General features: G+C 45.1%; 1 protein-coding gene across 1 annotated transcript in view; it reads left to right on the top strand.

Annotated features, from left to right (window-relative positions):
- Positions 1-24,573, top strand: part of Sel1l3 (SEL1L family member 3) — a 136,963-nt gene that overhangs the window by 29,091 nt on the left and 83,299 nt on the right. Inside the window, exons 3-8 of the mRNA XM_045130273.1 lie at positions 798-924; positions 2,539-2,660; positions 3,629-3,744; positions 7,791-7,849; positions 21,528-21,660; positions 24,392-24,524. Coding sequence (XP_044986208.1) covers positions 798-924; positions 2,539-2,660; positions 3,629-3,744; positions 7,791-7,849; positions 21,528-21,660; positions 24,392-24,524 — 690 coding nt within the window. The remainder of the gene's footprint in view (positions 1-797; positions 925-2,538; positions 2,661-3,628; positions 3,745-7,790; positions 7,850-21,527; positions 21,661-24,391; positions 24,525-24,573) is intronic.

A 24,573-nucleotide genomic window follows, 5' to 3' on the forward strand; every position in this document is an offset into this window, starting at 1 on the left:
GTGAGACCCTGGGTTTGAGCTCTAGAGGCTCGAAAATGAAACAAAACAGAAATCACTGCAGGCTTAAAAGCACAGATTCTGAAACCAAATTGCTTAAGTTTGAATCCTAGCTCCATCTTTTTTTTTTTTTTTTTTTTTTTGTGGTTGGGCCTCGCTCTAGCCCAGGCTGTCCTGGAATTCACTATGTAGTCTCAGGCTGGTCTCCTTCTGCCTCCTGAGTGTTGCTATTAAAGGCATGTACCACCACACCCAACTTCCACCTCTTTTTAATCTCCTTTTGTCCCTCTTAAAGCTCAGGCTTCATTTTTCTATTAAAATAGGATGACAAAGAATTCTCTTCCGATGGGTGTGGTGGCACACGCCTTTCATCCCAGCACTCGGGAGGCAGAAGTAGAAGGATCACCATGAGTTCAAGGCTACCCTGAGACTACATAGTAAAATCCAGGTCAGCCTGAGCTAAAGTGAGATCCTACCTCAACCACCCACCCCCCCGCAAAAAAAAAGGAGCTACAATGAGACCCTACCTTGAAGACAAAACAAACAAACAGAGAACGGGACTAATACTGGAATGAAACTACTTTATAAAGTTGCAACGACAAGTAAAGGAGCGAGAGTCTCTGTAAAATGCTTAGCATGGTGCCTGCCTTATAGTTGGTGTCTATGAATGTTGGCTTGGCATTTTAGGTGAATTTAAATGTTTGACTGGAGCTGGGGACAGAAGATGCCAGGAAGGGTGTGATCTGGGAAGGCTGTTTCTTTGGAGACAATTGAAAGGTGGCTGTTTTTGCTGTTTGCAGATACAGTTTCCCTCCTTGACTTTCCCTACGCCTCCAGTGGAGAAAACACAGGCATCGTAAAGAAGCTTCTAGGGTTCCAAAACCGGGAGCTGGAAGCCACACGATGCCAGCGCGTGGATTACCCAGTGTAAGTGGATGGCGCACAGGCTGGTGGGATGGCCCCTTCGATTTATTTAATTTGTATCTGAGGACCTGCAGGCTAGCAGAAGAATGCTTTAGGAGAATGCACTTTTAGAAGCTGCTTTGTATAAATAAATGTTCAGATCTGCACCACACATCTACAGGCCTGGATGGCTTTTGCATGTAGGCACACCCTCTGTTCTCCTTGGGCTTGCTGTGATGGTCTCAGGAATGATATGAGCAGATAGCAAGGTGGTGCAGCCTGAGGCATTAAGAGGTTTCAGGTGCAGCCAGCCAGAGCCAGCTCAGGCTGCAGCCCTGGCTTGGCCTGTTCCATCCAGGAGGATTGGACAAGCTGCTAGAAGTCTTGGGGCTTCTGATCTCTTCCATTGATTTTAGCAAAATCCACATGTATCTATTTTTCCTCCTGCTGAACTGAAGATGCTGAAAAATGGTTCCTTGTTCACCTCAGATCAGATGGATTTAGCAGAGTGATTTAATTCTTCCCGTGCTGCTGGCTGGAGGAAGATCTTGAGTCACTTAGAGAGCGTATGTTCGTGCTAAGCTTCCTTGTAATAACTTATCTTCATGAGCTTGCTCAGCTGGGCGGGTCAGGCGGGAGCTCTGTGACACCATCTGTCTGCATATTGTGCCACTGACTTCAAGGCCAGATTATGAAGCCCAGAGTATTGGATTCAGAAGGAGTTCCTTGGATATAACCCCAAAGAGCTGGGGGCTATTGCCATATAACCCAGACTGCAACTTGGTTATGAGAGAGAGAGCTGGAGGCATTGGTTTGACTTCCAGTCATATGCTAGGTGCAAAATGTGTGATTCCCAGCTACTTGTCTTTGATCTACTGGTCACTGGTACAGTGTGGATCCTCCAACAGGTGTTCAGCAAATATTTCCTGAATGATCGATGGATCACATATCTTGGCTAACTGTGCCCTTGTTAAATTGGCTACTGTTATTTTATCCTCATGGCACAAATCTACAGATGTACAATATTTTTTCGACTAAATAGCCCCATTCGGGAATGGAACAATTAGATAAGTTGTTTCACACTGGTCAGGCAGAACGGAGATAGTGAACACCCTCCTGTGTGCATTAAGATGGTATATGTGTGCCCATTTGTCACGTGGTGATGCCATTTACAGATTATTACATTTCTGTTACCTTAGGGCCTTTATCTTTGAGGGAAACAAAATTGCTTAAAAAGCCCTAACTGTGGTTTTTTGTCCCCCTTTTAATCATGGATATTAGACTAGCTTCTTATCATATCACCTCTTATTAAAGTCCATATTTTTATTCAATGTCTGGCTTAATCAAGGATTCACATGAAGGTACGCAAGAGTCTCCGAGAGGCACGAAACAGTTCTTGGTGGAAGGTAGAATGTCTGTGAGTTTTGTACAAAGAAGCTTTACTCTTATCTTTGCAGTTACTATAACGACCTCTTTGTCTCAAAATATCAGGCTTCGCAAGCCGATCTCCCATGATGAGCAATAAAGCAAATCCATCTCTTCATTGGAAGGAAAGCAATTTACTTGGTCATTGTTAACTGTAATCACCTGTTCTTAGATGATGTCAATCTGCAGAATTTTCTCCCCTCATTCCTTTAGGTTTACTCTTTCATTGTGGCTCTATTTACTGCATTATTGCAAGACCAATCTCTGTGGAATTCTGTACTTCATTGATTCTAATGAGATGTACGGCACACCTTCTGTATTTCTTACCAAGGAGGGTGAGTATACACTGAGCCGTTCAAGTGATATTGTAATTCCCTGATAAGTCTGCCTCCTGGCACAGTCGTCCATCTAGGTGGAGGAGGACGTTTGTGCACGTGATGTGACAGTGCCACGGGAGTCATACATGTCTCATTCGCAAACCTGGTTCCTGTAATTATGCCATTTGCTTAAATATGGGATCAGGTTAGATAGGCATGGAGAAGAAAGACTTGTTCCTCTGAAAATGATGAGTTGATTATTTTGGGTAGACTCACTTGGTAAAGAGCTGTTACTAAAATACTACTGTGACATGAACAAAACTGTAAGATATTAGAAAGGTAGATTGAGGAAATTTAAGTGGGGCTTGGGCTCAGGTTGTCCCACAAAGACCACAGCCATAGAGAACCAAATGTGAGATTTAAATTAAATCTTTTTTTCCCTCTAGAAGCTCATAAGAAATGTCTTATTTACAAAGAAATGCATTTATAAGTGCATTTTTTGTTTTGCTTTTAAAAATTTTATTTATTTTTTATTTGAATGAGAGCAAGGGAGGGGGGAAGGGTGGGGGGAGAGAGAGAGAGAGAGAGAGAGAGAGAGTGAAAGAGAGAGATGAAGAGACAGAGAATGGGGACACCAGGGCCTCCAGTCACTGCATACAAACTCCAGACATATGCACCACCTTGTGCATCTGCCAAGTGCCTTAACCACTGGGCAATCTCTCCAGCCCTGCTTTTTTTTTTTTTTTTTTAAGTATATGTTCTCCCTAATGCAGCTCAGACTGGCCTGGAACTCAAACTCTCCATCCTGCTGCCTCTGCCTCTGCCTGTCTCTTGTTATATGAAAGATGGGCACCACTGCAGCTGGCTTTTGTTTTTGTTTAAAGGAAAAAGGATTGTGATTTAAACTTGTGACTTTCTAGGACAATTGTTGAATAGGCCTGACCTCTTCACTCATTTTCATCACCTTTAATTTTCGTTTTTTTTAGGCAATTTGCATATTCAAATGCATCTTGTCAAAGGAGAAGATCTGGCTGTAAAAACAAAGTTCACCGTACCTCTGAAGGAATGGTTCCGACTGGATATCTCTTTTAACGGAGGCCAGGTATCTGTACGGAATGCTCTGCCCTGAATTCAGTTAGCATTCTCAGTAGAGCTAAGCATTGCCGTGAAGTCAAAATCTGCAAGGGGATTTGTGGCAAATGATGGGCTCTTTAGTGCTATGCACTTGCTAAATCAAACTTTATAGAGGGAAGTTTAAATCATAAGTATCTCATCCCATTTAATTAACTTTTAAAGTGCTTCTCTCCACTCTCTTGTGAATGAGTAAATAATATAGCCCGCTCTGTAGCCACAATTATCTGAGTAACTCAGTCCTTTACCCCAAGGAGATAGGTTTTATGAAGTAAATGTTCAATAGCATTGGTCTTGTTTACATGGTGTTATCACATCAAAATGTTTTTTCTTCTTTTTTTTTTTGGAAGGAAATTTATTGGCTAGTTTAGCTAAGAAATGGTTTGAAGTGCTTTTGGCAGTTGAGACAATTGCGTATGTTTGGTTAAACATCCTCATAATAGCCAACAAATATAAGTGATAATTCTGGAGGAACGGAGGGCCTTATCTATCTTGTACATTAAACATTTCACATAACCATTTCAAATTCTCATAGCACAGCTTTTATGGATTATGGCAAATCTGTTGTTATAATTGAAGGTGACTCCATTTCTCCATCTACAGGATGCCAGCATGCCACCTTCTTCTGGTGACTTTATTTTCTCATCTCCTTTCCTTATTGAATTGTGATTTTTTTGTAACACCACCAGAAGAGGCATTAGGTAATACACAATCCACCCTCATGTTTAGGGTTTTTACATTTCCATTTCTGAAGAGAAAAAAAAAGTCAATCAGCTCAGTTCTTGCTGCTTTGCTGCAAGGACCCTAGGATGTTAGCTGGAAGGTCTTCTTTCTTTAAAAATGTTGGGTGCAGCTGGGTGTGGTGGCACACACCTTTCATCCCAGCACTCGGGAGGCAGAGGAAGGAGGATCGTTGAGAGTTCGAGGCCACCCTGAGACTACATAGTGAATTCCAGGTCAGCCTGAGCCAGAAGGAGACCCTACTTCAAAAAACCAAAAAACAGGGCTGGAGAGATGGCTTAGCGGTTAAACGCTTGCCTGTGAAGCCTGAGGACTACGGTTCGAGACTCGATTCTCCAGGACCCACGTTAGCCAGATGCACAAGGGGGCGCACACGTCTGGAGTTTGTTTGCAGTGGCTGGAGGCCCTGGCGTGCCCATTCTCTCTCTCTCTCTCTATCTGCCTCTTTCTCTCTCTCTGTAGCTCTCAAGTAAAAATAAACAAGAAAAATTTAAAAAAAAACAAAAAACAACAAAAAAAAAAAACAAAAAAAGTTGGGTGTTTGGGCTGGAGAGATGGCTTAATGGTTAAGTTCTTGCCTTTGAAGCCTAAGGACCCCGGTTCGAGGCTCGATTCCCCAGGACCCACGATAGCCAGAGGCACAAGGGGGCGCATGTGTCTGGAGTTCGTTTGCAACAGCTGGAGGCCCTGGAGCACCCATTCGCTCTCTCTCTATCTGCCTTTCTCTCTTTGTGTGTCTTTCTCAAATAAATAAATAAAAATAATAAAAAACTGTTGGGTGCCATAGCTGAAGTCCACACCATCCTTTCCCGTGGAGGTGCAGCTTATGACGTATGGCTTCAAGGCTGCCATTGTCTCCTAAAAAAGTCCTCTTAGCTACATGTGTCACCAAGACAGGCATCAAATCACCAGAGCAGATTCATAGATCTTATTTTGCACCTGCTGTATGTACAGCACTAAGCTTCTGTTGCTTATAGACTATTTATGGAAGCAGCATTAAGCATGTGAAGAGAAATCATAAGGCAGCTTAATTGCCAAATGATTCATATTGATTTCTAGAAGGGAGACAGCATTTCATGCTGGGATGCTCAGGGAAGTATTTGCGAACAAAGTTTTTATATTGGGATAGAATTTAGATGGAGAAGAAAGGAAGGAACGTTTCTACATCGTATTGGGGGTAAACAGATAAACCGGTTTGACTGGTGTCTTAGTTTGCTTTGCATTGCTACAACAGAATACCTGAGATGGGGTAATCTATACAGAAAAGAAGTTTCTCTCATACTTTTGGAAACTGGTAGGGTCAATATTAAGTTGGCATCACCTGATGAGAGCCTTCTTGCTGTGTCATGACATGACATGGGTGTCACACCAGGTGATACCCAGATAGTGCAAGCTCAGAAACTCAGATCTCTCTTTTCTTTTTCTTTTTCTCTTTCTCTTTCTTTTTTTTTTTTTTTTTTTTTTTTTCGAGGTAGGGTCTCACTCTGGCTCAGGCTGACCTGGAATTCACTATTCACTATGTAGTCTCAGGGTGGCCTCGAACTCTCGGAGATCCTCCTACCTCTGCCTCCTGAGTGCTGGGATTAAAGGCGTGCGCCACCACGCCCGGCACTTTTTTCTGGTTTTTCAAGGTAGGGTCTCATTCTAGCTCAGGCTGACCTGGAATTCACTATGTGTTCTCATGGCTGACCTCAAACTCACAGCGATCCTCCTACCTCTGCCTCTGAAGTGCTGGGATTAAAGGCGTGCGCCACCACGGCCGGCCTCTCTTCCTTTACTAAGGATGCCACTAATCCCATCACAAGAGTCCCATCCTCATGGCCTCATCTGACACTAGTAACACCCAAAGGCCCCACTTCCACGTGCTATCAACATATGAGTGTAGGGATTCGGTGTGAAATATGTGAATTTGTCAGCTATAAGAAACTACGAAAAAGAGGAGGAGAAGAAGAGGAAGAGGAGGTCGCTAGGGCTAGAATGTGCCGGAGCTTGCACATCAGAGACTTTTAGGCTGCGGCTAACACGGCAGTGGGGTGTGATGCGTAGTGCTGAGCAGCCGCATGAGGCAGTCCCTTCCCTCTAGAGATTAAGTGGATGGCGTAGTGGGTGGTGAAGGTGGCAGGAGAGAAGAAGGATTAGAAAGTTATCAAGGGTATTTTCTTGGGTATATGTAGATTTTTTTTATAATTAATTAATTTATTTATTTGAGAGCAACAGACACAGAGAGAAAGACAGATAGAGGGAGAGAGAGAGAATGGGCGCGCCAGGGCTTCCAGCCTCTGCAAACGAACTCCAGACGCGTGCGCCCCCTTGTGCATCTGGCTAACGTGGGACCTGGGGAACCGAGCCTCGAACCGGGGTCCTTAGGCTTCACAGGCGAGCACTTAACCGCTAAGCCATCTCTCCAGCCCGATATGTAGATTTTTGGCACAGGGTTTTAGACTCATTTTCCTATCCCAACTGGACTCCCTAATGTACATGGGTCCCAGCTTCTGCCATGGGCTAATACCCTTGTTGCCTTGGCCAAGTGGGCCAGTGGCTTCAAGAAAATGGTTGCCTTGAGAAGACACCCAGTGTGTGTCATTCTCTTTTCTCTCGTGCTCTGTGGCTGGACAGGGTTGATTTCTAATGAGCCAGTCTTCTGTAGACACAGTCATTTTCAAGTTTTGAGACTCTAGAGAGGCCAGTGCTCAACACTCGCCGTGGAAGCACTGAGGGAATAACAGGGGCTCCTTAAGCCTGGGAACTCACATGGTAGCTCATGCCACAAGAACCACACGAGACAGCCAACGACATTCATGACAGTCACATTGTCCCTGTTGAGATGAGAGTGATGATGCCTCCCGCCCCGGCCATAGGAAACGGGAGGTGAGGCCAGCAGGGAGTGAAGACCATACAGCAGTGGTCCTGGGTTTTCCCTGAGGCTCTCATGGAATCAGTAACATTTCCAAACTTCCTTGTGGAATCATACTTACTTCCTTGTCTTTTTATGCAACAAGCTTGTAAGCACAGACACATCCAGTGAACCTTTGACATGTGAAACCAACTGGCAGAAATTGCCTTGTAGATATTTTTACCCACACCATCAAGTCATTTGGGGAAGCTAAATTTATTGTCTCCAAATAGGCACGAGGCTAGTAAACTGTTAATTTTATTTTTGTAGACATTAATCAGGCAAAAGGCTAGCACATTTCATGAGTAATTTCTGCCGAGGATCGTATTTATAAAGTGGAGTGCTGAGACATAATTGATCTTCATGTCTCTCTTCCAACATAGATAGTTGTAACCGCCAGCATCGGGCAGGACTTGGAAAGCTACCGTAATCAGACCATTAGGTAAGTGTGATTTTCATTTAAAATCAGGCTGCTCAAGGGCTAAAGACTCTTCATGCTTAAGCTCCACTCCTGATGCTATTCCAAACACCTCCTTCAGCGTTTCCAAGCTGAACTGTCCTCTGCCCCATAACTAGTGTTGGTACTTTTCATGTTTCTTTCATCAAGCATAAACGCTCCCCATTTTCCCTGCTCCCCATTTTCCCTGCAACCTTTTTCTTTTTTTTCTTCTAAGCAAAGGAAACTAGTCCTTTCTGCAGATCCCATTGTTAATTCTTCCTTTCGTGGCACTTCATAATTCATTTTCTTTGAAAATTACCTTCTTCGAAGGATTCTGAAGAAAATAAATCAAAGTGTTAATGTTGCTTATTGAGAATGGCTGGGAACTTTGGCGTACTCTAAGACATAAAAGCAGACAGCCGTATTTATGTTCATAATCTAGACTTGAAATGTGTGCAACTATTGATATTGGGGTAACTTTTCATCCTCATGGAACCATTCTTTACAAGAATTACAGAAACTGAGAATGGGGCCCCTTGTGCTTCATAAGTTTTTAATTTACTCCTTTATCCCCAAGTCATAGAGGATTTCATACTGTCAACCGTGAGACAGCCTTCATGAAGTACTCGGGATGTCCCATCATAGTTAGATAATGTATGCATCAGTGAATATTTAAGAATAAGTATAAAACTTGGAAAGGAAAATTACCAGTTTATAAATATAGCTTAAGTCCGGCTAGCTCAGTTGGTACAGCATGAGACTCTTCAATATGTGCCAGGGGGGCTGGAGAGATGGCTTAGCGGTTAAGCGCTTGCCTGTGAAGCCTAAGGACCCCAGTTCGAGGCTCAGTTCCCCAGGTCCCATGTTAGCCAGATGCACAAGGGGGCGCACGCGTCTGGAGTTTGTTTGCAGAGGCTGGAAGCCCTGGCGCGCCCATTCCCTCTCTGTCTCTTTCTCTCCCTCTCTCTCTGTCACTTTCAAATAAATAAATGAAAAAATATGTGCCAGGGATTCAGACACATGGGTGTGGGGTGGAGAAGGGGTTTGGGGGCCCTGTGCTGAGAGATTTCACTACAGCAAGGAGAATGGTGCTTCTCCACACAAGTTCTAGGGAGTCCCATACAATGCAGGTTCTCTTAGAAACTGATTCCTGGTCTAAGCAGATGGTTCAATCAATAAAGTGCTTACTGGGCTGGAGAGATGGCTTAGCGGTTAAACGCTCGCCTGTGAAGCCTATGGACCCTGGTTCGAGGCTCGGTTCCCCAGGTCCCACGTTAGCCAGATGCACAAGGGGGCGCATGCGTCTGGAGTTCGTTTGCAGTGGCTGGAGGCCCTGGCACGCCCATTCTCTCTCCCTCCCTCTATCTGTCTTTCTCTCTGTGTCTGTCGCTCTCAAATAAATAAATAAAAAATGAACAAAAAAATATTTAAAAAAAATAAAGTGCTTACTGCACAAGCGCAAGGACCTGAGTTCAATCCCCAGAACCCATGTTAAAAAAAAAAAGCTGGGCATAGTGGTACATGCCTGTAATCCCAGCCCTAGAGAGGGAGACAGGTGCCCCCTGAGGCTTACTGGCCAGCTAGTCTAGCCTACCTGGCACACACTGGGCCACTGAGAAATTCCACCTCAAAAAATATATATATATGTGGAGGGGAGCCGGGTGTGGTGGCACACACCTTTAATCCCAGCACTTGGGAGGCTGAGGTAGGAGGATTACTGTGAACTCAAAACCAGCCTGAGACTACATAGTAAAGTCCAGGTCAGCCTGGGCTAGAGTGAGACTCTACCTTGAAAAAACAAACACAAACAACAACAGCAAAGGTGGAGCACTGGGGAGATTGTTCTGTGGTTACATCACTTGCTTGCAAAGCCTGATGGCCTGGCCTGGGTTCATTTCCCCAGTACCCCCAGAGAGCCAGATGCTCAAAATGGCACATGCATCTGGAATTCATTTGCAATGGCAGGAAGTCTGATGCTCCCATTCTCTCTCTCTCTCTCTCTTTCTCTCTTTGCAAATAAGTGAAATATTTAACAAACATAGGTGGAGGGGCTGTGGAGATGGCTCAGTGGGTAAGAAAGCTTGCCATCCAGGCATAAGAACTTCATCGGGCTTGAGTTCAATCCTTTGCACCCACTTACGACATGACCACATATGCCCTTTGCAGTCCCAGTTCTGAGTAGGGTAGAGACCAGAGACTCACTAGAGCTCCCTGATCGTCCAGTCTGATGGAAAATGGCTGCTCCAGGATCAGTGAGAATCCATCTCAAAGAAACACATGAATGAGCAAAAGAGGAAGACATCCAATGTCCTTCCCTGGCCTCTGCATGTAGACACAGGGCGTGTGCATCTGCACACACACGTGCATACACCACACACACACACCACATTACACATACTGTTATGCCCAGATCACAGAGTCCCCAAAGACCACTGAGAGTCTGACACGTATGCAACAGCAAAAAGCTTTATTTCGGGGTTAAACTCGGGCTCTTGACTTCACCAGCGCAGTGGATCTATACAAGAGCCCTGGGCAGCAGGGGGGCAGGTTGTTTTTTTTTTTTTAATAGGGATTTGAACAAAGAAGTAGGGAGAAGTAGGGGAATGGTTACATGATTGGTTGATTTAAGCAGTAACTGCACTTGAATTTTTCTGATAGGCTTAGGATACTGGTGGGCAAAGCTGGTGGGCAGGGGACTAGGGGGATTCCAGGCAGATTAGGTACCTTTATTGTAATTGGCTATGTGTATTTGAGGAAATTTAAACAAACTTATTTTAAGCAAACTTTATCTATGACCACAGGAACGCATGGTGCAGACAGTCTATTCCCCCTTACCAGGAAACTGACCTTGCTGGGAAGCAGAAACTTAGGCCTATTGATGATTTTGAGGTTTACTGTGGCTTCCTGAGTCCTTCAGTACTACATTTACACACGTGCAAAATCTAACAGGTAAACAGCACCTATGAAACCTTAGTGGAGGCTGACCTAGCCTCCACACACATGTGCACCTAAGCACGCATGCATCTGCACATACATGAACACACACACACACAGATCGTGAAAGCCATGAAATCAGAGGGGAGTAGAAGTGTGCATCCTTTTTTCTTTGAATCATTCCTGCCTACATGTGAGTCAAACCAATTTCTTTTCGGCTCCAGGCACCTAGAACAATTCTTATTTCTCATGGCTGGATTAAAGGATTAGAGTTTTATAGAAAGGCTAAAGATGGGTTATTACTTAGCCTGTAAAGAGGTCAGGAGTGGCTTGATAGCTATATCAAAGCATGGCCAGTGGGGCCGAGGGAAGAGTTGAAGTCTTAAACTGCACCACGGCCGGCAGCAAGCATTCAGGATGTAGCAGGCCTGCATTATGTAAGTAGCTCTGGGTCTTCTGGGACAAGTTCAAGAACAGAGCTGCCTGATAGTTCTCTTTGGAGAAAAAGGATCATGGGCTCCATTGGGACTCTCTTCTCGGGCTGTGTTCTATGCAGTGGGGTCTAAAATCATAGCTTCTTCCTTCTCGCATATCACCTATCCCAGCCCTAGGACGTGCTGGTTGTATTTCACAGGCTTCTTTTCTCTGAAATCCTAGAAACTCAGAGACTGACACGAATGAACACAGGTAGAGATCTCATGTGACAGGCACTGGACTAGTGAGGGATATGCACTGAGCAGAACATTTTAGGGCATGCCGGAAGCTCTGTGCTAGGGCAGCCAGGGCTGAGTACCAAAGCAGAGTGACTTAAACAACAGAACGTGTTGGATCTAGGGGCTAGAGGTGTAAGATGGTGGTCTCAGCTGGGTCAAGTTCCAGGTGCTAGGAGAGGCTCTGTTCCAAAAGATTCCCTTGGCTTCTGGTGTGGTCCCTGTGTGTTTGCCTGTGCTCAGATGCTTCCTTGGGACTAGGGTCCCACCTACCTCACTAATAAGACCTGCAGAGACTCCCCCTAAGTAAGATCACAACGTGGGGTGGGGACTTCAGACTTAAGCATATGAAGGAGTGAAGCTCCAGTTCAACTCAACAGAACAAATTATTTATTTATGAGAAATTGAGAGAGAGAAAGAGAGAGAGAATATGGGCACGCTAGGGCCTCTTGCCCTTGCAAATGAACTTCAGACACATGTGCCACTTTGTGCATCTGGCTTTATGTGGGTACTGGGGTATTGAACTCAAGCCATCAGGCTTTGAAAGCAAAGGCCTTTTAGCTACTCTCTGTCTCTCAAATAAATAAATATAAGGATATATTTTAAAATGTGAAGAATCCATGAAGAATAAGAAAATATGAGACTTTTAAGTAAAACCAGGGTCAATATGATATGCTGACATTTCAGGGATCAGGACTGCTGTGGGTGTATATACTGAGATCTCAGTTGTAGCATCAAACCACTTCTTGCCTCATGATACTGGCAGCATCCAGCCCTGAGTGTTCTTTATCTGCCACCCTCATGCCCCTTCCTGTGCCCCTATGGCCAGCCCTACACCAGCAGAACAGCTAGAGCAGGTCTGGGGGTGCGCAGCTCTCTCCTGCGGTTCTTGTGGGCAGATGTCTGCAATCTCAGGCCTGCCAGGTCCTCCCATTTACAATGGGCCAAGCCAGCAAAGTGGACATCAACCACGGCAGGCTTCCTGGTTACAGGTGTGGTAAGCAAAGCTCACAGCTCTCCTATTTGATCTTGTAATGCAGCACGGGGCTGTCTGTGTCCCACTGAGGCAGTGCCATTATCAGAAGACCACAGGTGTGAAGACCTGAGTGCATGGTGCCACGCACAAGATACCCTTAGTGACTTTAGGTGACAGGAACCACTTTTGCTCTCCATCCTTTCATCCACCAGTACGTATTTACTGAGCACATATCACATACCAGACACAGTGCTTGATTCTGGGAATGAAAGGGGGGGCCCGAGGGAGCTGAAAACTCCAATAGAGAAGACTGACACTAGGCAATTAATTCACAAATTTAAATGGAGATCTCATCTCATGAATGCTGGGAAGCAAATAAATAGGGTAGTTTAAGAGAATACCAAGAAGGTCAGGGTCTAGACTGTGTCCCCTAAAGATGACACTTCAAATGAGGTTCATGATCAGAGGTAAGGAGACACAGATTTTGAAGACCTAAGTTTCTCTACCAAAGACACTGCCAGTTGGAGCCATTTCCTCCCTGGGAGCGGGCCTATCTAACACCTCTGGGAATCTTCTGGACCCCAGCACTGTGCAGTAATAAACCAGGGCACACTATGTCCAGATAAGAGGAGAGACAGTTTTCCCACATGTCTGAGGTTTTTGAAAGACACCAATTTCGGCTTTGGAAGACTCTAGCTCAGCTTTTATGTCAGGGAAATTGATGACCATTGGTCAGCTTACATAGTCCCAGGGATCTCTTGCAATCCTTGTGCAGGCACTGAGGATTTCAGGGGAGAAAAATGTGGAACCATGGATGTAGAGATGCACATAGAGACCAAGCTAGACAGGTCTACTGATGGTGATAATAATGACGACTTTTATGTTACAGTGAGGAATGCCCTATGGGCCGTGCAACTTATTATTAGCTGGAAAACTCAGTTCAAGCAGAGACCCTTGTCTAAATGTTTTCTTTCCTGTTAAAAATACACAGAAGCTGGGCTGGAGAGATGGCTCAGCACATTAAGGCACTTGTCTGCAAAGCCTAATGACCCAAGTTCGATTCCCTAATACCCACATAAAGCCAGATACACAGTGGCATATGCACTGGAGTTCATTTGCAGTGGCCAGATGCCCTAGTGTGCCCATTCTCCCCCTCTGTCTCTTCTCTCTCTCTCTCTTTCTGCTTGCAAGTAAGTAAAAATATTACAAAACCTATACAGTAGCTCCCCCTTATCTGAGGTCTGTTTTCCATGGTTACATTTACCCATAGTCAGCAGCCATCCAAAAATATTAAACAAAATATTTCAGAAATAAACAATGTGCAAGTATAACTCGTGGTAGTACTCTAAACAGCAGCAGTGTTCTGAAGGATTTTGCCACCGCTCTGTCCGAGGTACCCACGCTGGTGTGCTTCCTGCCTGTTAGTAACTCAGCCTCCTCTGTCACCAAGGGCCGCAGGGCTTGTGTTCAGGTGTGGTAGTTTGAATAGATGCCCCCCCCCACCATAGATTCAGGAGCTTCTTAGAGTTCCAGCTACCTGGATGGAAGGGGTGCCACTGAGAAGATCCTGGCATTTAGCCCTAAGGTTTGGTAGTGGATGTGGAATTCCAGTCTAAAGATAAGCAAAGTGCCCAAGTTCTGCAGGGAGTTCCTGAAGGTGCTGTATGGTGAGGCTTCTGTGTTTTTGGCTTGTGGTTTCTTTCTCTCTGCTTGGTCCTGTGAAAAGGGGGCCAACTTCTTCTGCCGTGATGAAACTTCCTTTTTATCTTCAATAAATATCTCTTCCTCCATAACTATGCCTGGTCTAGAAGTTCATCTCAGTGACCTAAAGCTGTTTTCCACATCAGGTAATCCTTATTTTACTTCAAAATGCCCCTTCATTGAAACAGTAATACTGTTGGCTGTTTAGAAATGCCAGAGAAGCTGTAAAGTCCCTCTTTTAAAATTATCAACTCATGTCATCCCATGGAGGGTAAAAACAGTATAGAAAGAGTTTGAGAGAAAAAGACCACATTTAAATATGCTTATTATAGCAGGTTGTACTTGCTCTACCTCGTGGTTTGCTACTGTTAATTTTTCATTGTATCTAGTATATAAATCAAAGCTTAGTGTAGATGTGCAAATGCAAAAAAAAAAAAAAATTACAGGATACATAGGATTCCAAGCTATGCAAAGTTGTAAGCATCCATTGAGAAGGAGGGGCTATATGTAAGTGTTTATTTTTCATTTGATCTTGGGATTTGTTGTGGTCTTCCTTGAATAAACACCACACAATTTGTTCCTTAAAAAAAAAAAAAAAGCCAGGTGTGGTGGTGCATGCTTTTAATTCCAGCACTTGGGAGGTAGAGGCAGGAGGATCACCATGAGTTCGAGGCCACCCTGAGACTACATTGTTAATTCCAGGTCAGCCTGGACCAGAGTGAGACCCTACCTCAAAAAACCAAAAATAAATAAATACATAAATAAATAAAAAGAGGGCTAGAGGGATGGCTTAAGCTAGAGTGAAACCCTACCTTAGAAAAACCAAAAAAAGAAAAAAAAAAGCAGTCTTTCCCACTCCTATTGTATTGGTTTCATACTTAAGTAAGTGCTAGAATTACAATTGTCCGTTATTTTTTTTTAATTAATTAATTTATTTATTTGAGAGCGACAGACACAGAGAGAAAGACAGATAGAGGGAGAGAGAGAGAATGGGCGTGCCAGGGCTTCCAGCCTCTGCAAACGAACTCCAGACGCGTGCGCCCCCTTGTGCATCTGGCTAACGTGGGTCCTAGGGAACCGAGCCTCGAACTGGGGTCCTTAGGCTTCACAGGCAAATGCTTAACAGCTAAGCCATCTCTCCAGCCCTGTCCGTTATTTTTTTTAGCACAAACACATTTTAGTCTAAGGATGCACCTCAGAAGATGGGAACCAAGTCCAGCAGGGGTCTAGGTGACTAACATAACTGAAGGCATAGTCATGGTGCCCGCTGTGTGCCTGACATGGCTGCTGTAAGTGTGGTGTTTGAGGAAACACGTCCCTAATCTGAAATCCAGTCTATGGCCATACCACTTTGAACTTTCCCAATCTTGTCAGAAAATCTGAAACCCAAACTTATCTGCAGTCTGATAAGTTTTGACCACCACGTCAGATTTTGAAGCACTTCAGATCCTCATTACGTTTCATATTTCAGAGTGTCTGGGGTCTTGTATTTTCTGATTTGGGATGCTTGAATTTGTCTATACAAGTATTTCAAAATTCAAAACACTTCAAAATCTAAAACAATTTCAGTCCCAGACATTCTAAAGGACATTCATCCTGCACTTTTATTTGACCTTCCCAACAACCATATAGACACATACAATTACTACGTCTGTGTTTTAAGGGGGACATGAGGGCTCTACTGGGGGATGTCCAGTGCATCGTGAGCAACAGCCAATAGATCTGCGGAAAAGTGGGGAACTCTGCTAATCTGGTTCACAAAACTTCTACCACACACATAGTGCTTCCCAACCTTAGAATGTCACTAACTCTGGAAAATTAGAATATTCAATCTGGTCAGTTCACACACTCCTGGGATGGAGGTGGTGGTGGCGGGATCGGGGAGACCTTCATCTCCCCTCCTCTACCATGATGTGATTCTGAAAAGATAAACCCCGGGAGTTGAAGCCCTTCCATCTGGGGAGTCATTGCTACCTGCTCCTTCTTGCTGTCAGAGGCTGATGGAGTGAAACCACTTCCGCACCCTTTCCTGCCTCCTCTCCAGTCAGGCGCGTCCACTAGAAGGCAGCCAGCGCATCCTCGTCCTGGAATGACCCGGGCCTCCTGGCTGCCCCTGACGCAACTGTCAGCAGTCCATTGCTCTTCCCATGCCACCGTGGCTCTTGGCTTCCTCGGCATCCTGGGCTCCTGGCGGCCTGTCCGGTGTTGTTTTCTCTCCCCGGTCTTCCATCTGCCCTTCCTGCTCCTGGCTTCTCCTCCATCCATGGCTTCTCACTCGATAGATGTCTTGACCCCTGCCCCACCTGCTGTTCCCATATGCTCCTCTCACACCTTCACCTAGTCCCGGTTTGCCTTCTAATTGGTAATAACTGTACATGGTTTAAGAAAGCAAGCCCGGGCCACATGTTCTCTCTCATATGTGGATCCTAGCTACAGATGATTGGGCTTCTGCGTGAGACAGAAAATACTTAGTAGCAGAGGCCAGTAAGTTAAAAAGGAGACATAGAGGGAAGGGAAAGGAAGGGAGGAGGGTACTTAATAGGTTGGTATTGTATATATGTAAGTACAATGATTGACATGGGGAGGTAATATGATGGAGAATGGAATTTCAAAGGGGAAAGTGGGGGGGGATGGAGGGAATTACCATGGGATAATTTTTTTATAATCATGGAAAATGCTAATAAATTTTTTTAAAAAAGTGAATCTGGGCTAGAGAGATGGCTTAGCGGTTAAGCGCTTGCCTGTGAAGCCTAAGGACCCCGGTTCAAGGCTTGATTCCCCAGGACCCACGATAGCCAGATGCACAAGGGGGCGCATGCGTCTGGAGTTCGTTTGCAGAGGCTGGAAGCCCTGGCGCGCCCATTCTCTCTCTCTCTCCCTCTATCTGTCTTTCTCTCTGTGTCTGTCATTCTCAAAGAAATAAACAAATAATGAATAAATAAGCAAACAAACAAAAAAAGCGAACCTGGGGCCCAGGAAAATAGCTCAGTGGCTGAGAGAGCTTGCCAAGCGCAAGTGTGAGGGCTGGAGTTCAATACCCAGAACCCATGTAAAAAGCTGAGCTCGCCGGGCATGGTGGCACATGCCTTTAATCCCAGCACTTGGGAGGCAGAGGTAGGAGGATCGCCGTGAGTTTGAGGCTACCCTGAGACTCCATAGTGAATTCCAGGTCAGCCAGGGCTAGAGTGAGACCCTACCTCGAAAAACCAAAAAATAAATAAATAAATAAATGAGCTGACCATACACATCTGTAACCCCAGCCTGTGTGGGGCACAGACAGGAGATTCTCTGGAGCTCACAGGTCAGCCAGTGCAATCACTCCCCTAAACAACAACAAACAACCACCCCATAGCTCCAGGGTCAGAGACTCGTCTCAAGCAAACATTACAGAACAGCAGTACAGGACACCTGACATTCTTCTGTGCCCTTTGCATGTGGGCACAAAGGGCACACCCATGTGCACACTCGTGCATATGCACATACATACATGCCACACTGAAATGGGAATTTTAGGGTTCCTTGCCAATACATCAATGCACCGATAAATTTAGAGGACCCCGGATTTTTGTCTTATAAATTTAAAGACTTAAAATCCATAAACCAGTTGCTAAGGTTTAGGGAGACTTTATTAGATTAAGAGAAGGAAAGAGAAGAAAGTACAGCGAGCTCCTGCTTTGTAGAGGGCAGGAGGGGGTAGAAAGCCAATGTGGAAGTAGCGGTGAGGTGGGCTGAGAAGATGGAAGGCTTACCAGAACCTGGAAATTCGGGAGCCAGCCAAAAGAAAATGGCCACCCCCCTGGTAAACATCTACTTATAACCTAATTTTGGTGAGCCTTACCTTCCAGCTCAGGAGAGCCAGAGTAAGGGCTGATTGGTGTGAACTTGGGGCTGGATCAAGAAGAGGCCAGCCATGAAGCCAAGTTTGGGGGCTGAGCTTAACTAACCACAATGCCAGGATCAGGTTGAATTCTAGGAAAGGGGAACTCCCTCACAGATAGGTTCAGGTTGTTAGTAGAGAAAAAGATCTAGGTAACTCTTTTAGCCAAGAGATAAGGGGGTGGGGCGGGGTTGGAGAGATAGCTCTGCTGTTAAGGCAAACCTAACAACTAGAGTTCAATTCCCCAGTACCCACATAAAGGCAAACACACACAGTGGCACACGCATCTGGAGTTCATTTGTAGTGCCTGCAGGCCCTGGCACAACCACATTCTCTCTCTCTCTCTCTTTCTTTCTGGGTGTCTGTATCTCTCTGCTTGCAAATAAATAAAGAAAATATTTTTTTTAAAGAAATAAGGAGAGGAAAGCTCCTTCCCTGATCTCTAATAAAGTAGAGATTGCAAGGACAGATTTAAGGACATTTCTGCTTTTTACATTCAGGGCCCAGTCACCTTAAAACTACCTAGCAAAGTTACCTGACCCCTCCCAACCCCACATACACCACACACATACCTACTCCAAAATATGTCTGTGAATAAATCAAAACTAGTTAAGAGAGTAAAAAACAATCTATCAAAGTGCCTCCAACTCTGGCACTATTTACTCCATCTCCTTCTCCTCATCCTATAGGGAAATACTTTCATTAGCTTCTTGTGTGTATTTCCCGAGTTTATGCAAATGCAGAAAATCCATTCTCTTTCACAGGTAGAAACTATTACCTGTTTTCTGCACCTTTATTTAACAATGTGAAATGGGAATTTGGGGGTTCCTCATTGACATACACCAATGCACCAATAAATTTAGGGTACCCTGGATTCTTGTCTTATGAATTTAAAGAATTAAAATCCATAGACAGGGGTTAGACCCAGACACATTTTATTAAGAGAAGGAAGTATAGAGAGTTCTGGCCATGAGCGCTGCGGGCGGTAAAGCCCACGTGGGGGTGGCAGTCCCCTCCCCCATCTCGCAGTCCAGCCAGGCTGAAGCGAAGTGTGGGGGGCTGTTACCAGAGCAGGGACTGGAGGTTTAGGAGAGGGAGCAGCCCAAAAGAGGCCACGTCCATCTGGTAAGCATCTACCTCTAGTGTTATTGTGGTGGGTTCTACCCTCAGGCTCTGAGTCTCCAAGAGCGGACTGGTGTGGGCTTGGAGCTGGCTCAGGAAGAGGCCAGCCGGGAGGTCACCGTTAGGGGCTGAGTTTAACCAACCACAATGCCAGGATCAGATTTAAACTTGCATTTTAGGAAAAGGGAAATCCCTCCCGGGGACGGTTGTTTTGGGACAAGCAGCAAGAGGTAAGGAGAAGAGAGATCCTTCTCTTATCTCTAGCAAAGTGGAGATTGTAAGGGCCTATTCAAGGACATGTTTGCGTTTTACTTTTGGAGCCCAGTCACCCTAAACTGCCTCACGTGTATTTTAGAGACCTCTCCAGATCGTTGTCCTCTTTTCGATCTATGTAGTAAGTAAAGTTTGGAGCTCATTGGACGGATGGGCCAGCCTCACTGACAAACACCTCATGGTTCCCAATCTTTAGGAATATAAATACTGCAAGGCACAAGTTCACACACTTCATTCATGCAAACCCATGATACCTGTTTTTATTTATTTAGTCATTTCTTTTTTTTTTTTTTCTTTTCTTTTTTTGGTTTTTAGAGGTACAGGTAGGGTCTTGCTCTAGCTCAGGCTGACCTAAAACTCCTATGTAGTCTCAGGGTGGCCTGGAACTCACGGTGGTCCTTCTACCTTTGCCTGCCTCCCCAAGTGCTGGGATTAAAGCATGCGCCACCACGCCCGGCCCTCTGTTTTATTCTTGATGCCTTAAGCCTTTCAGGGCAACATGGACAGGTACGCATCCCTTGCTGACCTCTTATATTTGGCCACGCCCTCTGACCTTGATGTGGTTGCCTCCTCTTCACTGAATTTAACCTCAGATCCTTATCTAATAGTCTATATTTTATCTTTTTTAAAATTTTTATTTTTTATTTATTTGAGAATGACAGAGAGAAAATGGGCACACCAGGACCTCCAGCCACTACAAACGAATTCCAAATGCATGCGCCACCTTGTGTATCTGGCTTATGTGGGTCCTGGGGAATTGAACCTGGGCCCTTTGGCTTTGCAGGCAAGTGCTTAACTGCTAAGCCATCTCTCCAGCCTAATAGTCTATATTTTAAGCTTCCCTTCATATCCATCTTTATTTATTTGATAAGGGTTTATTTATTCTAAAAGAGGAAAATATGTCCAATGAAGACCAATCATTCTCAATCATTCCATTGCAAGGCCCACTGGCTAGCTAGTCTAGCTGAGTGAGTGAGCTCGAGGTTCTGCGAGAGACCCTGCCTCAGAGAATAAGGAGTGAGTGATTGAGAAGATGCCCAATGTCAGCCTCTGGCCTCAGTATTCACACATGCAAGTACACCCACATATGTGCACTGACACACACAACATGCTTATAAACACAGATCATGCACACGCATGTCCTCTACCTCCAAACAAACAGAAACCAAATCATTCCATTGACTCCAGACAGAATTGCCGCTACCAACGGGAGCTAGTGGGCAGTTACTGTGGCCTGGGCACTCAGTGATATCTAGCTACACTGAATCCTAACAACCCAATAAGTGAAGAACTATCATTTAAAAAAATATTGGGGGCTGGAGTGATGGTTTAGCAGTTAAGGTGTGTGCCTGTGAAGGTTAAGGACCCAGGTTCGATTCCCCAGTACCCACATAAGCCAGATGCACAAGGTGGCACATGCTTCTGGGGTTCATTTGCAGTAGCTGGAGGCCCTGGTACACCCATTCTCTCTAGGAAAAAAAATATATTTATTGGCTGGGCGTCGTGGCGCACACCTTTAATCCCAGCACTCGGGAGGCAGAGGTAGGAGGATCACCGTGAGTTCGAGGCCACCCTGATACTACATAGTGAATTCCAGGTCAGCCTGGGCCAGAGTGAGACCCTACCTCGAAAAACCAAAAAAAAAAAAAAAAAATTTATGTGAGAGAGAGAAGAAGCAGATAGAGAGAATGGGTATGCCAGGTCCTTCAGCCACTGCAAACAAACTTCAGATGCATGCACCACCTTTTGCATCTGGTTTGTATGGGTACTGGGGAATTAAGTCTGGGTCCTTAGGCTTCACGGGCAAGTGCCCTAACCATGAAACTATCTCTCCAGCCCAAGACTATCATTTTTTGCAAGAGAAAACTGTCTCCAGAAGGCTAGGTGACCACATCAAGGTTGTACAATTTGGAACTAGCAGAGCTGGGTGTAGCCCTAGGCCACCTGCGCCCGCAGTGGGCACAGCCAGTGAAACCCAGAGTGAAAGGCTAGTGGCAGCTTAAGTTAAGGAAGGTCCATGGAAGAGTCTCTTTTTAAATAAGCAGGTTCCAGCCCAGGGCTGTCTCAATCCTTTGTGTTCTTCTCCAGCTTTCCAGAGGATTTCTATTACAATGACACAGCTGGATATTTCATTATTGGAGGGAGCAGGTATGTGGCTGGCATTGAAGGGTACTTTGGACCCATGAAGTACCATCGTCTCCGCAGTCTGCACCCTGCTCAGGTGAGCCCGGGGGAGCAACAAGTTGACAGGGAGTGTGGGTGATGGCATGGTGAGCCACTCAAAGGGTAGGGAACCCAGTGTAAACTGTACCTCACATGGGCTCAGCTATCACACATAATTAATATGGAGGCTTCCCCCCCCCCAACTAGTGCAATAATAGATTTCTGTTACCGTTTGCTTCATTTAGTACTCATAAAATGGAAACCATTTACTTCCTCTGTTTTAATAACTACTAGCTTAATTATAGAGTGGATTTTTATCAGGCTGTTGCCTATCCAGTGATTAAGCTAATGAAAGGAGAGAATCTTAGTTATTTGGTAAGGCTTCTTTTCTACACTATTATTTAAAGTATCAGAAGAGGTGATATTCCAGCAAATTAAAGTCCCAGTGCCATTTATTCACTGTTCTAGGCAGAAGCCCAGCTTCAGCTCATGCTGGGGTGGGCTGGTCACAATGGTCCAGAATATATAAAGAGGGATTTCATCCTGCACTGAGACTACAGCACAATGGAAACCATATCCGTACCTAACCATGGAGTAAAACCACCCAGGACTCCAGCCAGGCCGAGGGCGAAGGGTTCCCCACAATGCAGACTACAGCCTACAGCGGGTGTCTTCTCAGCCCTGCTAAGGACATCAGGAACCCCATTGGATACCCAAAAGGGAACATTCTCTTGTTCCTTTGGCCCTGTGGAGTATGTTCTGGAAAAAGCAGGAGTCCCCAGGCAAAGTCATAATTAGGGTTAATGAGAAGCCTGACTGCCTATGAGTGACACCTCTGAGATTGCTAGGAAAAGGGGAAAAAACAAGCAATCCATGTATTCATTTGTGTAATAAATGAAAGACTTGCTGTGTGCCCGACTCTGGGCTAGCAGCTGAAGCGAGCAGCGTGGATTAGGTGGTAACTTTAAAATAGTACCTTATTTCATCTTTTATTCATTTATTATTTGACAGAGAGGGAGGGGGGAATGGTCTTGTCAGGGCCCACTGCAAATGAATTCCAGATGCATGTACCACTTTGTGCATCTGGCTTTACGTGGGTACTAGGGAATCAAACCCAGGTCCTTAGGTCTTGCAGTCAAGTGCCTTAACTACTGAGCCATCTCTTCAGCCCTAAAACAGCATCTTTCCTACTGGCTGCAGTGCGCATCTATCATCCCAGCACTCCAGCGGTGGAGTCAGGAGGGTAAAGAGCTCAACATCCTCTTTGGCTACTGGGTAGGTTTGAGGCCAGTATGGAATACATGAGACCTTGCCTCAAACAAGCAAATGAACAAACAAAAAGGCTGGAGATATGGCTTAGCAGTTAAGGTGCTAGCTTGTGAAGACTAAGGACCCAGGTTCAATTCCCTAGCACCCACATAAGCTAGACGCACATAGTGGCACATGTGTCTGGAGTTGATTTGCAGTGGCTTGAGGCCCTGGTGTGCTCACACTCTCTCTCTCTATCTGCCCCCCTCTCTCAAATAAGTATATAAAAATAAAATATACTTTTTAAAGAGCTAGCCAGACATGATGGCCTGTGCCATTAATCCCAATACTAAGGAGGCAGAAGTAGGAGGATTGCTAGGAATTTTAGGTCAGCCTGGAACTACAAAGTGAATTCCAGAACAGCCTGGGATAGAGTGAGACCTGTATCACCAGGCCCAACTTTTAAAAGACTATGTATTTGAGGGAAGTCTATTTAATATTATGAGTAGCAAATACACACACACATACACATTTAAGAATTCACATATAAAGCAGAAATAAAAATCTTACTAAGAATCTGCCCTTGTTAGGGTCAATGCACTCCAATATTTTGGCTTCTCCTTTATAAAAACAAAAGACAGGGCTAGGGAAATGGCTTAGCGATTAAGCCACTTGCCTTTGAAGTTGAAGGACCCAGGTTGGATTCCCCAGGACCCATGTAAACCAGATGCACAAGGGGGTGCATGCTTCTGGAGTTCATTTGCAATGGCTGGAGGCCCTGGAGTGCCCATTCTCTCTTTCTCTCTGCCTTTTCCTCTCTCTCTCTCAAATAAATAAATAAATAAATAAATTATTGAAAAAAGACAGCCACTGGTTATAACACACCAAAATCATTTCATGAGCCACTTTTAGGTCCAAATATGCATGTGAAGGCACATGACATTGATAAGTCCCCTTGTCCTGAGGAAATCTCACTCTGGGCTTTCAATCTGCTATTCCTAAAAGGTCACATGACACAGGAAAACCCCCATGTGTTTGGGTACACATGTGCACTGGGCAAACATGAGGTGAATGGACTGTAGGGAACTGTGCCCTGGAGCACCGGGCTTGCATCTGCTCTTGCAGGCCGAGGAGGAGACTGCCCAGGAGAAGGGATGGGAGGAGAACCAGGCAGCAGGGGCAGCTCAGCTAGAATGGTATCACCAGATGAGGATTGGAGGTGGAGAAAAATGTGATTTCCTAGGGGCACCATGCAGAGGGGGAACAGAAGAGGGCAGAGTTCTGATATCTGGACCATCCTGGTGTGTCAGGAGAGGGCAGAGGTCTGGCATCTGGACCATCCTGGTCCATAAGAAGCTTTGCAGAGATGCCTCAGAAGCCAGAGTTCATATGACTTTGCTTCACAAATCCCAAGCGAATGACAGACAAATAGGCAGGGGTGACATCAATGGGAGAATGAAGCCAACGGAACACATAGGTAAGGACCTAAGTGGATGGGCCCTTGACAGTGGTTATCCATGCTATTTTCTTGTCTTCCATAGGTCCTCAATCCCTTTCTCCAGAAGGAACTTGCTGAACAAATCAAGTTATATTATGACCGGTGTGCTGAGGTTCAAGAAATAATCTCTGAGCATGCTTTGACAGTACAGGTTGAGGGTGAGAGGCAAGAGGCATGTAAGTATGAGGCTCCAACATAGCCATTTTCAGCTCTGCTTCTTGATTA

The sequence above is a fragment of the Jaculus jaculus genome, chromosome 11 (assembly GCF_020740685.1).
Source record: "Jaculus jaculus isolate mJacJac1 chromosome 11, mJacJac1.mat.Y.cur, whole genome shotgun sequence".
Taxonomy (NCBI): domain Eukaryota; kingdom Metazoa; phylum Chordata; class Mammalia; order Rodentia; family Dipodidae; genus Jaculus; species Jaculus jaculus.